The 14,347-nt window shown below is 39.8% G+C and overlaps 1 protein-coding gene across 1 annotated transcript in view; it reads left to right on the top strand.

Moving 5' to 3' along the window:
• The window catches only part of LOC117989599 (acyl-CoA:lysophosphatidylglycerol acyltransferase 1-like), a 43,280-nt gene extending 33,633 nt beyond the window's left edge, over positions 1-9,647 (top strand). The window contains exons 6-7 of the mRNA XM_069503942.1: positions 9,218-9,331; positions 9,575-9,647. Of these exons, the coding sequence (XP_069360043.1) occupies positions 9,218-9,331; positions 9,575-9,647 (187 nt within the window). The remainder of the gene's footprint in view (positions 1-9,217; positions 9,332-9,574) is intronic.
• Positions 9,648-14,347: the final 4,700 nt, after the last annotated feature.

The raw sequence follows: 14,347 nt of genomic DNA, 5'->3' as shown, positions 1-14,347 counted from the left end.
CTTTTGAGGTTGAATTCTCTGTGATTTTAACTTCATGTCAGGTGGATGAACAAATAAAATAATTCAAGTGCACTTGATACGAAGAGCCTACACACAGCTGTAGGATTGTAGGTATACGTAGGCAGTCGGTACATCATTCTGAATTCCATAATATCTTTGTTAATCTTCTCTTACGTGACGAGGGTGCGAACTAGTGATGTGGTTCACTTAAATATCGTAATCAAATAGAGTAGGTACGTAATGTTGTCGCACTTGTAGTTGATGCCTTTTGGAACGGAAGTCACGTTATCTGTTGAGTCTCGTTCCGACTCGAGACTCTACCGACTATTAAATGCTTTTTAGGGTATCGTACCTACCTCAAAAGGAAAAACTGAACGTTCTGTCTGTCTGTCTATCTGCTTGTCTGTCTGTCTGTCTGTCTGTTGGTCTGTCTGTCGGTCTGTCTGTCTGTCTGTCTGTCTATCGGTCTGTCAAGAAACCGACAGGGTACTTCCCGTTGACCTAGAATCATGAAATTTGGCAGATAGGTAGGTCTTATAGCAGACATTAGGGGAAAAATCCCATATATCAAGTGGGGTACCACTTGATATAGTTATCTTACTTCGAAAATTGAAAAAACTTATTATTAGTTCATGACCACAATTTTTTTTTGTATGATTGTTTTTCATCATACAAAAAAAAACGGTGGATTTGTGGTTACAACCACAAATTCACTGTTTTCAGATTTTTCCCCGAATGTCAGCTATAACACCTACCTACCTGCAAAATTTCATGATTCTAGGTCAACGGGAAGTACCCTGTAGGTTTCTTGACAGACCGACAGACAGACAGACAACAAAGTGATCCTATAAGAGTTCCGTTTCCTTTTGAGGTACGGAACCCTAAAAATTAGTTCTACTTATATTTGACTTCGGTCTAGTCTAATGTAAAATTCGGTACATCACTAGCGCGTATTACTAAGACATAACCAGTTAACCTAGACCCGTCCCTCTTGTAACTTCATTGTCTTAACCAAACAGAACCGGTGGCTGGATAACAACTGGGGGCCAAAGTGAACTGGGCGGGGTATAATCGAGAATTGTGAGTGGCCACCCTTATTTCACACCTCGTCATATTGCCGAATGTCATGCTTCGAGTTACTCAGTATTGTTATGGGGTTTAAATGATGCGTTATTTTGTTGATGGGGAGGTGTTATGATGAGACTAAAATATAGCCGCAAAATCATATTTTAGTCTTCTATCCTAAAATCTGCGAAGAAAAAACTAAAGAGTTTTTAATATTAAAATCAGTTTTAATTTTTCAGATTCACTGAATTTTATTTACTGTATTCGTGTTTAACTCTCTTTCATTATACATAATTTGGATCCTCATTTATAAACCCACGCGGACGAAGTCGCGGGAATCATCTAGTGATGGTGCTCGCGACTTTATAAATGCGACTAATATTAAGACTAATATTAAGAATGCGAAAGAGTGTCTGACTGTCTGCAAACTTTTCATAGCTCATTCTGTTTTTGATGTGGTCGTCAAATTCGGCTGAAAAGAATGTCTATGTAGCCTATGTCTGTGACATAGGCTACTTTTTGTGTCCTGTATATACCTACATATTTGGTAAAGAGAGACTTCATCCTGGAGATGGACATAGACTACTTTTTAAACCGAGAAATCAAAGGGTTCCCACGAAGTTTAAAAAAAAATCCACGCAGACAAAGTCGCGGGTATCATCTAGTCATCATCGTAAATTAGTGATGATAATAAAAGGAATACCCGGCTGAGTTTGTTGTGGGCTCTTCTCAGACTTGGGCGAGTTTGGAACCCTCGTAGCTATAGTTTTAAGTACATAATTAATTATCACCACTGTATCATCTTACAAATTAACAATTTTGACCATCAGTAAGCGTAACATGTTACCTATTCTGAATAAATAATTTTACTTTGACTTTGACTTGATTATAATTTTCGTCCCCGCAACAAGGTAAACTTGCCAAAAATAAATTCCCGTCCCATTTGTATCGGGCGTCTAATCCAATATGAAAATACGTCCTAAACGTCTGCAGAATATTGGAGGGAACTGAAAATCACCTCTTTCAACCCGTAAATAACATTTTCAGACGCCGTAAAAATATATAACGTCCTTCAAACATGTGTCGCTTCTAGTGCGCTCGTACAAGGGTTCCACAGTTCTAATTCGAGGATGTAAAAAACAATATTGAGTCTGGAAGTGGTTTGTTGTTTGTAAAACGGAACTGACGCAGTCATGGACGTTAGACGTGTAAGGTAAATAAATAAATCTAAATGTATAAAAGGACCTTTTCCTTTAATATATTTAGATTTACTGACTGACTGATCTATAAACGCACAGCACAAACTACTGGACGGATCGGGCTGAAATTTGCCATGCAGATAGCTATTATGGCGTAGGCATCCGCTAAGGATTTTTGAAAATTCAACCCCTAAGAGGGTGAAATAGAGGTTTGAAAGGTGTAGTCCACGCGGACGAAGTCGCGAGCATAAGCTAGTTTTAAATATGAGGATTACTTTAAGGCGCCATGGAGTCTTTGTGCTAAAAAAAATACGAGATATTTCACCGCGATTAATAGCATGATCTGGTGACAGAAGGGCTAGCTCATTTTTTGCGCAAAGGAGCAGTCTGGCTGTCCAACGCGGAAATGCGGCCAATATTTTTGGCATCAGTCCACGCGAGCATGATTTTAACAGTAGTTAATTAGATAAGGCTAGCCTTAAGTTAAAATAAATTAAACTGAATATTAGAAAATTAAATATAAAGTTTAACAACAACATATTATTTTTTTCACGCTCATGCGCTAATTCAACGAGCAGTTCGCTTATGCTTAAATAAAACCCTTTATTATAATAAGCAGATGCGCATTGAATTACGTTTTTCCGCTTTTCGCTCGCAAGCGGAAAGCTGGCGTAAAAAAATCCATCGCGCGCGTAGCTGCGCCCTAATGCGCTCATTAAATAAATGTAGGGTAGGGTGTTATAATGATAGAACCACTACGCTTTACTACGCTCTACTACGCTTTACAGTGACTGATTTTAGATAAACATTATTTTATTAATAAATAATAATATAAGGGATAAAACTTACAGGGTTAGTGTATAAATTATAAAATATAAAAAGCTCTATTTATTTTATTAATAGTAAAAAAATATTTTACTCTATTTTTATGTTAAAAAATTTAACAGAAATTTTCGTTTACAGATTGTGACGTCATTGTTCACCTTCCGTACAGCGTGACGTTCATGTTAAAAATAAATAAAAATCATGTTTTTTAAAATTATCCTCTTTATAATAATGAATTCTAGACCCATTAACTACCGCTATACAAAAATCACTTAATTTTATTACTACAGCCCAAGACCCTATTCAGGCCCTATTTGAGAGTCACTCAGCGGACGATGGAGAGAGCTTTGCTTGGAGTTTCTCTACGTGATCAAATCAGAAATGAGGAGATCCGTAGGAGAACTAGAGTAACCGACACCGCTCAACGGATTGCGAAGCTGAAGTGGCAATGGGCAGGGCACATAGTTCTTACAACGGATAGACGTTGGGGTCCCAAGGAGCTGGAATGGCGACGTCGCACCGAACGACGCAGCGTTTTAAGACCCTTCACTAGGTGGATGGACGACATCAGACGAGTCGCAGGGAGTCGCCGGATGGCGGCGGCGCAAGACCCTACAAGAGACCTATGTCCAGCAGTGGACGTCTATCGGTTGACGATGATGATGAGACCCTATTCGTGCCTGTTCCAAAAAAATCAAAGTCAAATAATTACCCCCATGATAAAATATTTTCAAGGTATGTCATTCTTGGATTACGTACTGTAGGTATAACACTGTAACAGCAGTCGCAGGATAATAAGGCATGCAGATAGCTATTATGACGTAGGCATCCGCTAAGTAAGGATTTTTGAAAATTCAACCCCTAAGGGGGTGAAATAGGGGCTTGAAATTTGGACGAAAAATGGTCAAATAATTAATATATTTTCAAGGTCTGTCATTCTTGTATTATAGAATAGAATAGAATAGAATAGAATAATGTTTATTCGAGGTATATAGGTGGTACATGGTGTAGGCAATATCGTCCTGTACAGCAGTGCAACACCTCGAACAGGTAGGCCACTCAGCTTGTGTTGAGACGTCGGGCCCCTCAGACACAAACCTCTAGAGCAAACATCTGAGGTACCAGATGCCCCAACGCTGATTTTCAGTGACCGCCTTTTAAATATTACCTTATGGTCAGTGGCATAGAATATATAAAGTTGGCGAGTAAATGGATAAATAAAATGAAATAAAGTGTTTAAAGTTTTTAAATTTAAAGTGATGTAGGACATAAAAGAAGAAATAAGAAATAATACATTGAAATAGATGTTGTAAATTGTAAGAATAGGAAAATTGTACGATAGTTTTTTTTTTTTTTTTTGTATGATAAAGAAAAAATAAAATAAAATAAATTAGCTCGCAAGGTGTGGATGAGAAAGTAAAGTTCGGTAAGATAAATATTACGTACTGTATAACACTGCACTGTAACAGCAGTCGCAGGATAAATGTAGCACTATTATTTCCTGTCACACCGTTAACTTCATTATTCACGGCTCTCCATATGTCAGGGGGTCGGATCAACCCTCACGTTCCAACTGACCCTTGTATTGTTGTACAAAATCTTGTTGTTTATATTTTTTTCTACCCTTTGTCTGGACTAAGGCGATCCTATTTTTATATTTTACTAGCTTATTCCCGCGACCTTGTCCGCGTAGACTAGACTAATTTCGAACCCCTATTTTACCCCCTTAGGGGTTGAATTTTCAAAAATCCTTTATTTGCGGATGTCTACGTCATAATAGCTATCTGCATGCCTTCAGCCCGATCCGACTAGTAGTTTGAGCTGTGCGTTGATAGACCAGACAGTCAGTCAGTCAGTCAGTCACCTTTTACTTTTATATATTTAGATATTTTTTTTTTTTTAGATTAACTTTTATTATTTAATAATTACTTGAAGATGGAAACAAATAAACTATTAATAAACTTAAATCTAAAAAAAAAGAAAACAATATTAAATTAAAACTAAAATAAATTAAATTAAATCTAAAACCTCATCGAGACCACCGCAGCGAGGCATTGTACCCAAGATGCTGGCAGCATTACCCCTTTGGATGGCCAAACTAATTCTTTGGCCAAGGTAGCTGCCAGCTCTCGGGTCCCCGGTTGACTCGATAACTCTTTTCGCAATTTCTTCAAAAAGAGCTCGAGCCCCCGGGCCCCACGGCCCCAAGGTCTCCACACCAAAAGGCACGAATACGAAGCTCCCATCGAGGTTTTCATATTTGCGCCTTTTGGCCTGTTCGGCGCTGATGGCCGCTGCACCCGCCATAGAGGAGGTCGCCTGAATGTGGGATGCAGCTAAAGTGTCTACACAAGTTGCATCCCAAATGATCATAAGTCATAACCAAATAAAAATAAATAATACATACTTAATATTATTACAACCGAAAGCAGTGGTAGCCTAGCGGTTTAGACGTGGGTCCCTATACGGGAGATCGGGGTTCGATGCCAGGCACGCACCTCTAACTTTTCCGAGTTTTGTGGTTTTAAACAATTAAATATCATTCTAAATAATATCTGTCCCGGCTTTACTCACGTGTGTAGTCGACGTTAGCCCGACTAGTTTCGAACCCATACGGGGTCCTTTTTCAAGGGAGTCCGTTCGCGCACGCGCCTCACGCACTCACGGTAGTATAAACGCTAAAATTAATTAATATCACTTGCTTTAACGTCGAAGGTTTTCAAATATTGTGGGGAAACCTGCATGCGTAAGAGTTCTCCATAATGTTCTCAAAGCTGTATCAAGTCTCACAATCCGCACTTGGCCAACGTGGTGGACTAAGGCCGGATCCCTCTCATTCTGAGAGGAGACCTATTCTTAGTACCTGGTGGGCCAGCGATGGGTTGATCATGATAATGACGATTGTTTTACAATTTTCCTACAGAAGAGGAAATAACATGATTTTTTAAGTATACTTACTTTTGTTGTATAAACTATTATAAAGTACGTGTCCTACTCGATATCTAAGGAACTACAATAATATACAAGACATGGGGAGGCAATCCTGAATTCACGCAAGCGTAACCGGGGGCCTAATAATGTCTTGAGGGCCCATTTGTCGTAGACGAGAGGTAATATACGGACTTAACAGCCTCTATATTATTATTATACTAGCTTATGCTCGCGACTTCGTCCGCGTGGACTACAAAATTTCAAACCCCTATTTCACCCCCTTAGGAGTTGAATTTTCAAAAATCCTTTCTTAGCGGTTGCCTACGTCATAATAGCTATCTGCATGCCAAATTTCAGCCCGATCCGTCCAGTAGTTTGAGCTGTGCGTTGATAGATCAGTCAGTCAGTCAGTCAGTCAGTCACCTTTTCCTTTTTTATATATAGATAACCGCATTGCTGTGGCCTTATAAGTAGACGAAGAAGGTCTTAAGTTCGACTGCCGATCAATTTAGGAATTTATTTCTATTTTTAAGACGTCCGCCTTCTATTCGGAAAGTCGGAGGTTCGATCCCGCGCATAACTTTTCGGAGTTAAATGCGTTTTAAGCAATTAAATGTCACTCACTTGACGGTGAAGGAAAACATCGTGAGGAAACCTGCATGCCTGCATGCGATAATGTTCTCAAAGGTGTTTGAAGTCTGCCAATCCGCACTTGGCCAGCGTGGTGGACTGTAGTATAAACCCTTCTCAATCTGAAAGAAGACCCGTGCTCATTAATGGGCCGGCGCGGGCGATGGGTTTATCATGAGGATGATGAGGATGATGAAGAATTGGTGGGATTCCTTGTTTTTACTAAGAAATCATAAAAAGGACCTTTTGATTAAATTAGGCACTTAATTACTCCCTACACATTATGAATATTTAATAATCAATTAAGTAATTCTCGTATTAATTAATTAATTATTTATTTATCAAATCGAACGCGCATAAAAACCAATACCTAGAGCCGGGACAATGCTAATATGATAATAATTTATTAGTTGCTTACAATTATGTAAAGTGCAATTAATATGATAACATTTGCGCTTGAACGCTTGTCGACTAATTAATTAATAATTAAGAGCTTATTCGATTGTTTAGTTGCTGGGCACTTGTCGCTTTGTTCGTACTTTGATTTTATATTAATAATTTTTGTACTTAATAGTTTTGTCGTCACCCTACCGAATAAAAAGAGTTGTGCCTTCAATTAGTCAAAATAATGTGTTTGACGTGAGCTACTCACAAATTAGTCATTATTTTGACTAATCTTAAACTGGACACTTTCAAGTAAAGATTGTTATATAAGCCTGTCAAGATGATACTGATAGGGGCTCAATTTGAATGCCATAAGCTTACCTTGTCGTATTAGTTTACAAATTGCGAAAAACCAAATTAAATTTGAATTTCGCGGGCAGACCGTGTCTTTCAACTTAAGGGTGTGGGCGGGCAGGCTTTACACTACCATTTAATTCCCAACTCATTTACAAAGAAACTTTAAATTGAAAATGCATATAGTGTTAGCGCACTTATGATAATTAATTATCTCTTACAGAAGTCACGTGATGTGTTGCATCACCATTCACCATCTTGAATCGATTGGTATAAAAGCGAGTATTTGATGATTCTTAAGGCAGTCTGTGTTCGACCACAGACTCATTCGACTATTAAATGCTTTTGTATTTAGGTCGCATTTCTGATTGAGTGGTTTCAATAGCAATTGTGCCCTAATCAAGTTAATATTGCAGTAAGGTTATTATGAAAGGAATAACTCTCGATATACCGCTGTGTGTCGTGGTTAATAAATAACTTCACTTCTGGTATGTTTATATCAGAAGTGGGACGGTACCTAATTGCCTACCCGCTTTGGGTTCATCTGACCGAAATTAGAATCAGTTCAAAATAAAGTGTTTCAACTTGATTTTATTTAAAGTTGCGTAGTAGTTTTGCGTTTTGTGTATTCTGTGTTAGCGTTGTGATTGAATGTCCGAACAATCGCATTGTAGTAAACGGTAACGTGATTTAGTTAATTTTGGTGAAAATAATTAGACGTAGCATCTCGGAATTCACTACCGACGTGACGTGATTAGTGCTGTCGTTTAAGGTACCAGTAGAATGTAGATGGTACGCGTGTTGGCCGATAGCTAGTTCATACACTTCGCTTAAAATGAAGGTTTGTTAAAGTATTTCGAGGTTAAACATAAATCGACTTATTACTTTTATGTGACAGAAAGACGGACTCAACAGTCGGTTAAAGGAATTTCATATGTACCTAAAAGTAATTATTTTCAAATACCCACAAGTTTTGACTAGTTGTTATGAAAACAAGTTTAAGTTTTGACGCAAAATAAAAGTAATTAATGTGTGTTTAGAGTGACTAAACAATAGTCGAGTCGCGTGGTAATTCTAAAGTTAACTTTTGTCACGAGGTGACAAATAAAAGTCGGTGATATTCCCACTGCAGTCATACAGACGGTACCCGTAATATTTGTTTGATAGTGGATCAAGTTATGTTTTGATCTGCACAAGTTTACGAAATTAAAGATTGAAATGAATATCTCTGGTTAGAATTTTCTTGTTTAATGTGATCGCTTCAACATGGCGGATAGTATTAGAGGAGTTGGTTTACCAATGACTAGACTGCAACAGATATCCATGCTGTTAGTGAACGCTGTTGTAGGGTTGGGACTCATTCTGCAGACTGCCGCAGGCATTCATTGTGAATGCTGTCGTAGTGTGAGAATTGGTTATACAGACTGCAACAGGTATCCATGCTGTTAGTGAACACTGTTTGTAGTGGGTGGTGATACACGGCTAGGATGATCCTGAACATCATCTAGCTCAAACCACAGGTGATACAAGCCAACCCCTCCTTTACAGTCCAATGAAGAAGTTAAACTGTAACAGGCATCCATGCTGTAAGTGAACGCTGTTGTAGTGTTGGGATTGATTCTGCGGACTGCCGCAGGCATTCATTGTGAATGCTGTCGTAGTGTGAGAATTGGTTATCCGAACTGCAACGGGTATCCATGCTATGAATGTTGTTATGGTGACTAGTGATACACGGCTAGAATGATACTGTATGAACATCATCTAGAACTCGTGTATCGACATATTGTGGAACTTTATTAAGTGTGTCTAATTCGTGTGAATGTTTTCAGCTCTTCATTAGACCACTACGCTGTTGTAGGGTTGGGACTGATTCTGCAGACTGCCGCAGGCATTTATTGTGAATGCTGTCGTAGTGTGAGAATTGGTTATACAGACTACAACAGGTATCCGTGAACGCTGTTGTAGTGTTGGGATTGATTCTGCGGACTGCCGCAGGCATTCATTGTGAATGCTGTCGTAGTGTGAGAATTGGTTATCCAAACTGCAACAGGTATCCATGCTATAAATGTTGTTGTGGTGACGTGATGCACGGCTAGAATGATACTGTATGAACATCATCTAGAACTCGTGTATCGACATATTGTGGAACTTTATTAAGTGTGTCTAATTCGTGTGAATGTTTTCAGCTCTTCATTAGACCACTACGCTGTCCGAGGGCGGAAGCGTTTGCAGGACGGCCGATTGTTAGCGCACTTATGATAATTAATTATCTCTTACAGAAGTCACGTGATGTGTTGCATCACCATTCACCATCTTGAATCGATTGGTATAAAAGCGAGTATTTGATGATTCTTAAGGCAGTCTGTGTTCGACCACAGACTCATTCGACTATTAAATGCTTTTGTATTTAGGTCGCATTTCTGATTGAGTGGTTTCAATAGCAATTGTGCCCTAATCAAGTTAATATTGCAGTAAGGTTATTATGAAAGGAATAACTCTCGATATACCGCTGTGTGTCGTGGTTAATAAATAACTTCCCTTCTGGTATGTTTATAATAGTATGCAGGTATAGTGTAAGAGAGCGCGCTGCGAGGGGTATATTGGACAGGCGCAGCGAAATTAAGGCACCGTCTCTCGGCAGGTAACTGAAACAATCACTTTGTTGCAGCACCGTGCCACGTTTGAACGGAATTTTTGACGGGTAAGTTGACTTTCAACAGGAGACAAACGTTTTTTATACACAGGGAATGCCTGGCGCATACTCGGTCGGAGTCAAGGGAAACGGAGGGGTTATGTGGGGCTTGCTTCCACTAAAATCTGTGTTCGTCCGCGGGTATCACTTGGTAGTATTGCTACCGCACAACAGGAGACTTGCCTAATAAATATGTGGTTATAAAAGTTTTTATTACCTTATACTTACTTTTTGCCTTTATCTTCTTTTTCTTTGAATTTAATTTTAAATATCTTTATTTAAATTCCGTCAACTTGAGGCTATTATACGACGCGCCGAGAAAACTTCACCACAGAATATATAATAGTACTAACTTCACCACCAATACGAAAAGTTACTTTTTGTCATTAAGTACTGTTTCTCTTTAGATGTCTTTAATTTTTTTGCTTTTATGTAAGTAGAGTATGTCAAATGCAAACCTTAAAAGTGACCTCCACGGTTAAATTTATTTGACGTGATGAAAAGCTGTGATGGAATTTTAAGTGTAGCCGCTCCATCTTATCCTTTCATAGTTATTGGGAGCACAAAGAACATAAAATTGTAGTTTTTGTACAATAATAAATTAATATAAAACTTTCATTCTTCCCTTTCTCAGTGACAAAACTGTCAACTTGACAGGCAAGTGAGCAAGTACAGTAGCAAGTGTAAACATTCCATCGGTGTAGCCGTTCTATCTCATCCTCTCATAGTTATTGGGAGCACAAAGAACACAAAGTTGTAGTTTCCGTACTTGATACGAAACTGTTACATTGTCTAACGCAGCGCCCTTTTTACTTTACTTGATTAAAAGGCAGCGACAGGACTTCTATGTACAACTTTCTTAGTATGAACTTGCTCTTTTACGCGGTTTTACTCACTTTATTTTCTTCTTTGAGATCGCGAGTACTTAACAGCTTTTTTAATCAACAAGACGTCTTCGACTGCGAACTAGTATTAGAAATCACGTCATGCATTTCCAGACACTTAGTATATTGGCAAACCCCTACCAGACATCCTTAAACTTTTGAACGATAAGAGAGTCTGGCAGGGGGCTGCCACGATACTTGGCAATGCATGACGTAGTTTCTAAAATATAAAAAATTGACTTTGACTACTTTGACGTAAGATTTTTCAATGCCTGTTATCTCCTAAGCCATCATGATCCAAACAAACGTTCCTCCCAGTGGTAGGGACAATAGGCAGAGAGACTTTCAGGTTTTATAAAATAACGAAGGTCTGGCACACCCTGGCTCTCTCTCTCTCTATAATATTCATCAAATAAAATATATTATTATGAAGTGACGTAGACAGCGTATTCGCGTCACGTCGTGTCACGTTACATCCTCTTCACGTGCCAGCGAACACGTTATGAAAAAATATCAAATAGGTACATTATATCTACTAGCATCTACCCGTGTCCTCCCTGGCGTACTGGTGAGCGCAGTGTTCTTATAACTGGAAAGTTCTGGGTTTGATTTCCGATAGGCGATAGGGGAAATTTCATCATCATCTTAACTCATTGTCCCACTACCGATTCTTCTTTCCTACACGCGTGGCACAGGAGAAGGAGCTGCTCCGAAATCCGACGCAGCGACGACGGAGAAGGGGACGCGGAGAAGAGGAAGACGAGGAGGAAGGAAGCGAGGAGGATGAGGAGGACGCGACGAGCTCAGAGGAGGGAAGCGAGAGCGAGGAAACAGACACGCAATGACAGGAGAGGATGTGGGAAACAGGAGACACCACGAACGGCGACGGGAATCTCCCGTATCTGTGACGCCTGCCCCAGAATGAGGAGAGTGACCTGATGGGGACAAGGAAGCAGAGAGCAAGAACTTGTAGGGAGTCAAGAAGGCGCCCCGGGAAAGAGCCAACGAACAAGTACCGAACGGGCGCTCTCCCGCGTTTCGGCCCATATAACCGCGAGGTTGGAGGGGCTATGGGTGGTGGTGGGTTGGCCTACTACTGAGAATGGTCATCTGCCAAAGCCACGATGATCCAAACTTCATAGTCGCAGATCGTTCCTCCCTGCGTTGGGGACAACGCGCAGATACACTTTCCTTTTATAAAATAACGAAGGTCTGGCTCTCCCAGGCTCTTCCTCTATTGTGTAAACCATCGGCATCAACATTTTAACATCATTGTTGCAAAAGCCACGATAGATGTGTCGCGCTGATTATGCTAGGGCTGATGTGCGATCTAAGCGCGAGATAGGCTGCTAATGACCTGTTTCAGTGAACAAGTATTAGCGGGGCATATTCACGTCATGACGTCATGTCATGTCACGCGTCACAGAATATGTCACGAGGTTGTTATGACGGACGTTATATTATTTTCGCATTCATATTTACTGTTCACATATGAATGAATATTAGAGCTAGTCCGGGTCAGATTTGCCTGCGGTGCAAGATTCCATTTTAGGCACCTCAGGCCTCATTATGCACATAAACCTATAAGCGCGAGCGAAGCAACGACAAAATTATTTATTATATAAAAAAATATTTCGGAAAATAAGTAAAATCTAAATACACAAAAACTTGAAAGCGAAGCGAGCTCGATTTTTTTCAAAAGTCCCTCAAGAGATGTACATATATTTTGTGTTCTTTTTGCCACCCTTGAAATCAAATCTAGGCATCCAGAAATCAATAAAGCACGAGCGAAGCGAGCGCCAAGTTTCTTACAGTATTGCCCATGGAGAGCACATATTTTTTTACTTTTCGGCACCCTCCAAATCAAATCTAGGTAGGTATTATTTGATAAAACGGGTACGAATTTTTCTTAGGCCCCCGGCCCTCGTAGGCTGTGGGGGGCCCTTGGTCCGTGGGCCCGTGACCTTTTTTTCTCCGGCTTGTCACTCTATTTTTACGCCACTGGCTGTGCTCCCCGTACACCCGCACAGCTCTCACGCTAACCCAGTGCGGGATAGCGCGGGTGACATGCGGGTGTGCGGGGCATCCCCCGCCTCATAGCCCGATTACCATCTCAACCTGTCGCGTACTATACATTGGTTTGGAGCTAATACTAAAAGCGGAGTAAAGCAACGATAGATCCAAGTTACCCTTGTCCCTAGTTAACGATTGAGTCACTATTTGGTTAGGATGTGATCTAATAGATAAATGTTCTGTGCGGGTGGTTGGGACGATTGTGTGGTCCCACCGCGTTGATTGAGACAACCCAACTAGAGCGAGGTACCTACCGCAAATATGTACACCTACCCTATCCGTGTTGACTCAAAAAAGTGCAGCATTTTTAGGGTTCCATACCTCAAAAGGAAAAAAGGAACCCTTATAATATCACTTCGTTGTCTGTCTGTCTGTCAGGGTAAGTACTTCCCGTTGACCTAGAATTATGAAATTTGTTAAGAAGACAGGTAGGCCTTAGGCCTTATAGCACACGTAAAGGGGAAAATCTGAAAATCGTGAAATTGTGGTCATATCATAAAATTTTTAAATGTGTTCAGGAACAAATAAATACTTAATTAGTATTTTAAACCTGTCTAATTTATGAAAGAGCTGTACCTGTACATTCTAAAACAGATTTTTATTTATTTTTAATTCCATAACGTGCTTGTTAATTCCATTATTTTATGTTGTAGCAATATTTTTTTATAAATACAATTTACAAAGAACAGCAATCTAAAATCTCTTTTATAATCCGCCAAACCAGATAAATCTGTGTGGTACAATATGTGCAGCATGCGATATGCACCACTCACCCTCCCACTATTAAAGAAGAAGGAAAAGTAAGCAATCATCATCATCAACCGATAGACGTCCTACATATGTCATCACTGGCCTACATAATATGTCATCACTGGCAACACGCACAGTTCGAAGACTTTGGACTACAAGCACTGCGGAATTTTGGACAATAAGACATCTTGAAGCTTTTTGACGCTGCTTAGCCGAGTTGGACTCGGCGGCTGACCTCTTTCTCGAAATTGGACCCACCTAACTAGATTGTGTGTCCTAGGAATACGTAAGCTATACCACCACAAATCTTCTAGAATACATTCAACGTACTCTGAGTATGGCCGAGATCCGAGACATGGTCGCTAACTATGGGCCTCATAAAAAAGCTCTGAGTCGTTTAGCGGGCGAAAGCATCATCACTAACCATCAAATAAGATTTTACTCATAAGCAAGTAAATAGATAAGAAAATCCATACATCCCAACACCCTATTATATTCAAAGACCCGTTACGACCAAGCAATACTAATTTCCACTATTTTCCTTTCAGTTTAGGTTTCAA

Source organism: Maniola hyperantus, chromosome 16, assembly GCF_902806685.2.
Source record: "Maniola hyperantus chromosome 16, iAphHyp1.2, whole genome shotgun sequence".
In the NCBI taxonomy this organism is placed as follows: Eukaryota; Metazoa; Arthropoda; class Insecta; order Lepidoptera; family Nymphalidae; genus Maniola; species Maniola hyperantus.
The sequence above is the reverse complement of the archived record's forward strand: the minus strand, read 5'-3'. Positions and strand labels throughout refer to the sequence as shown.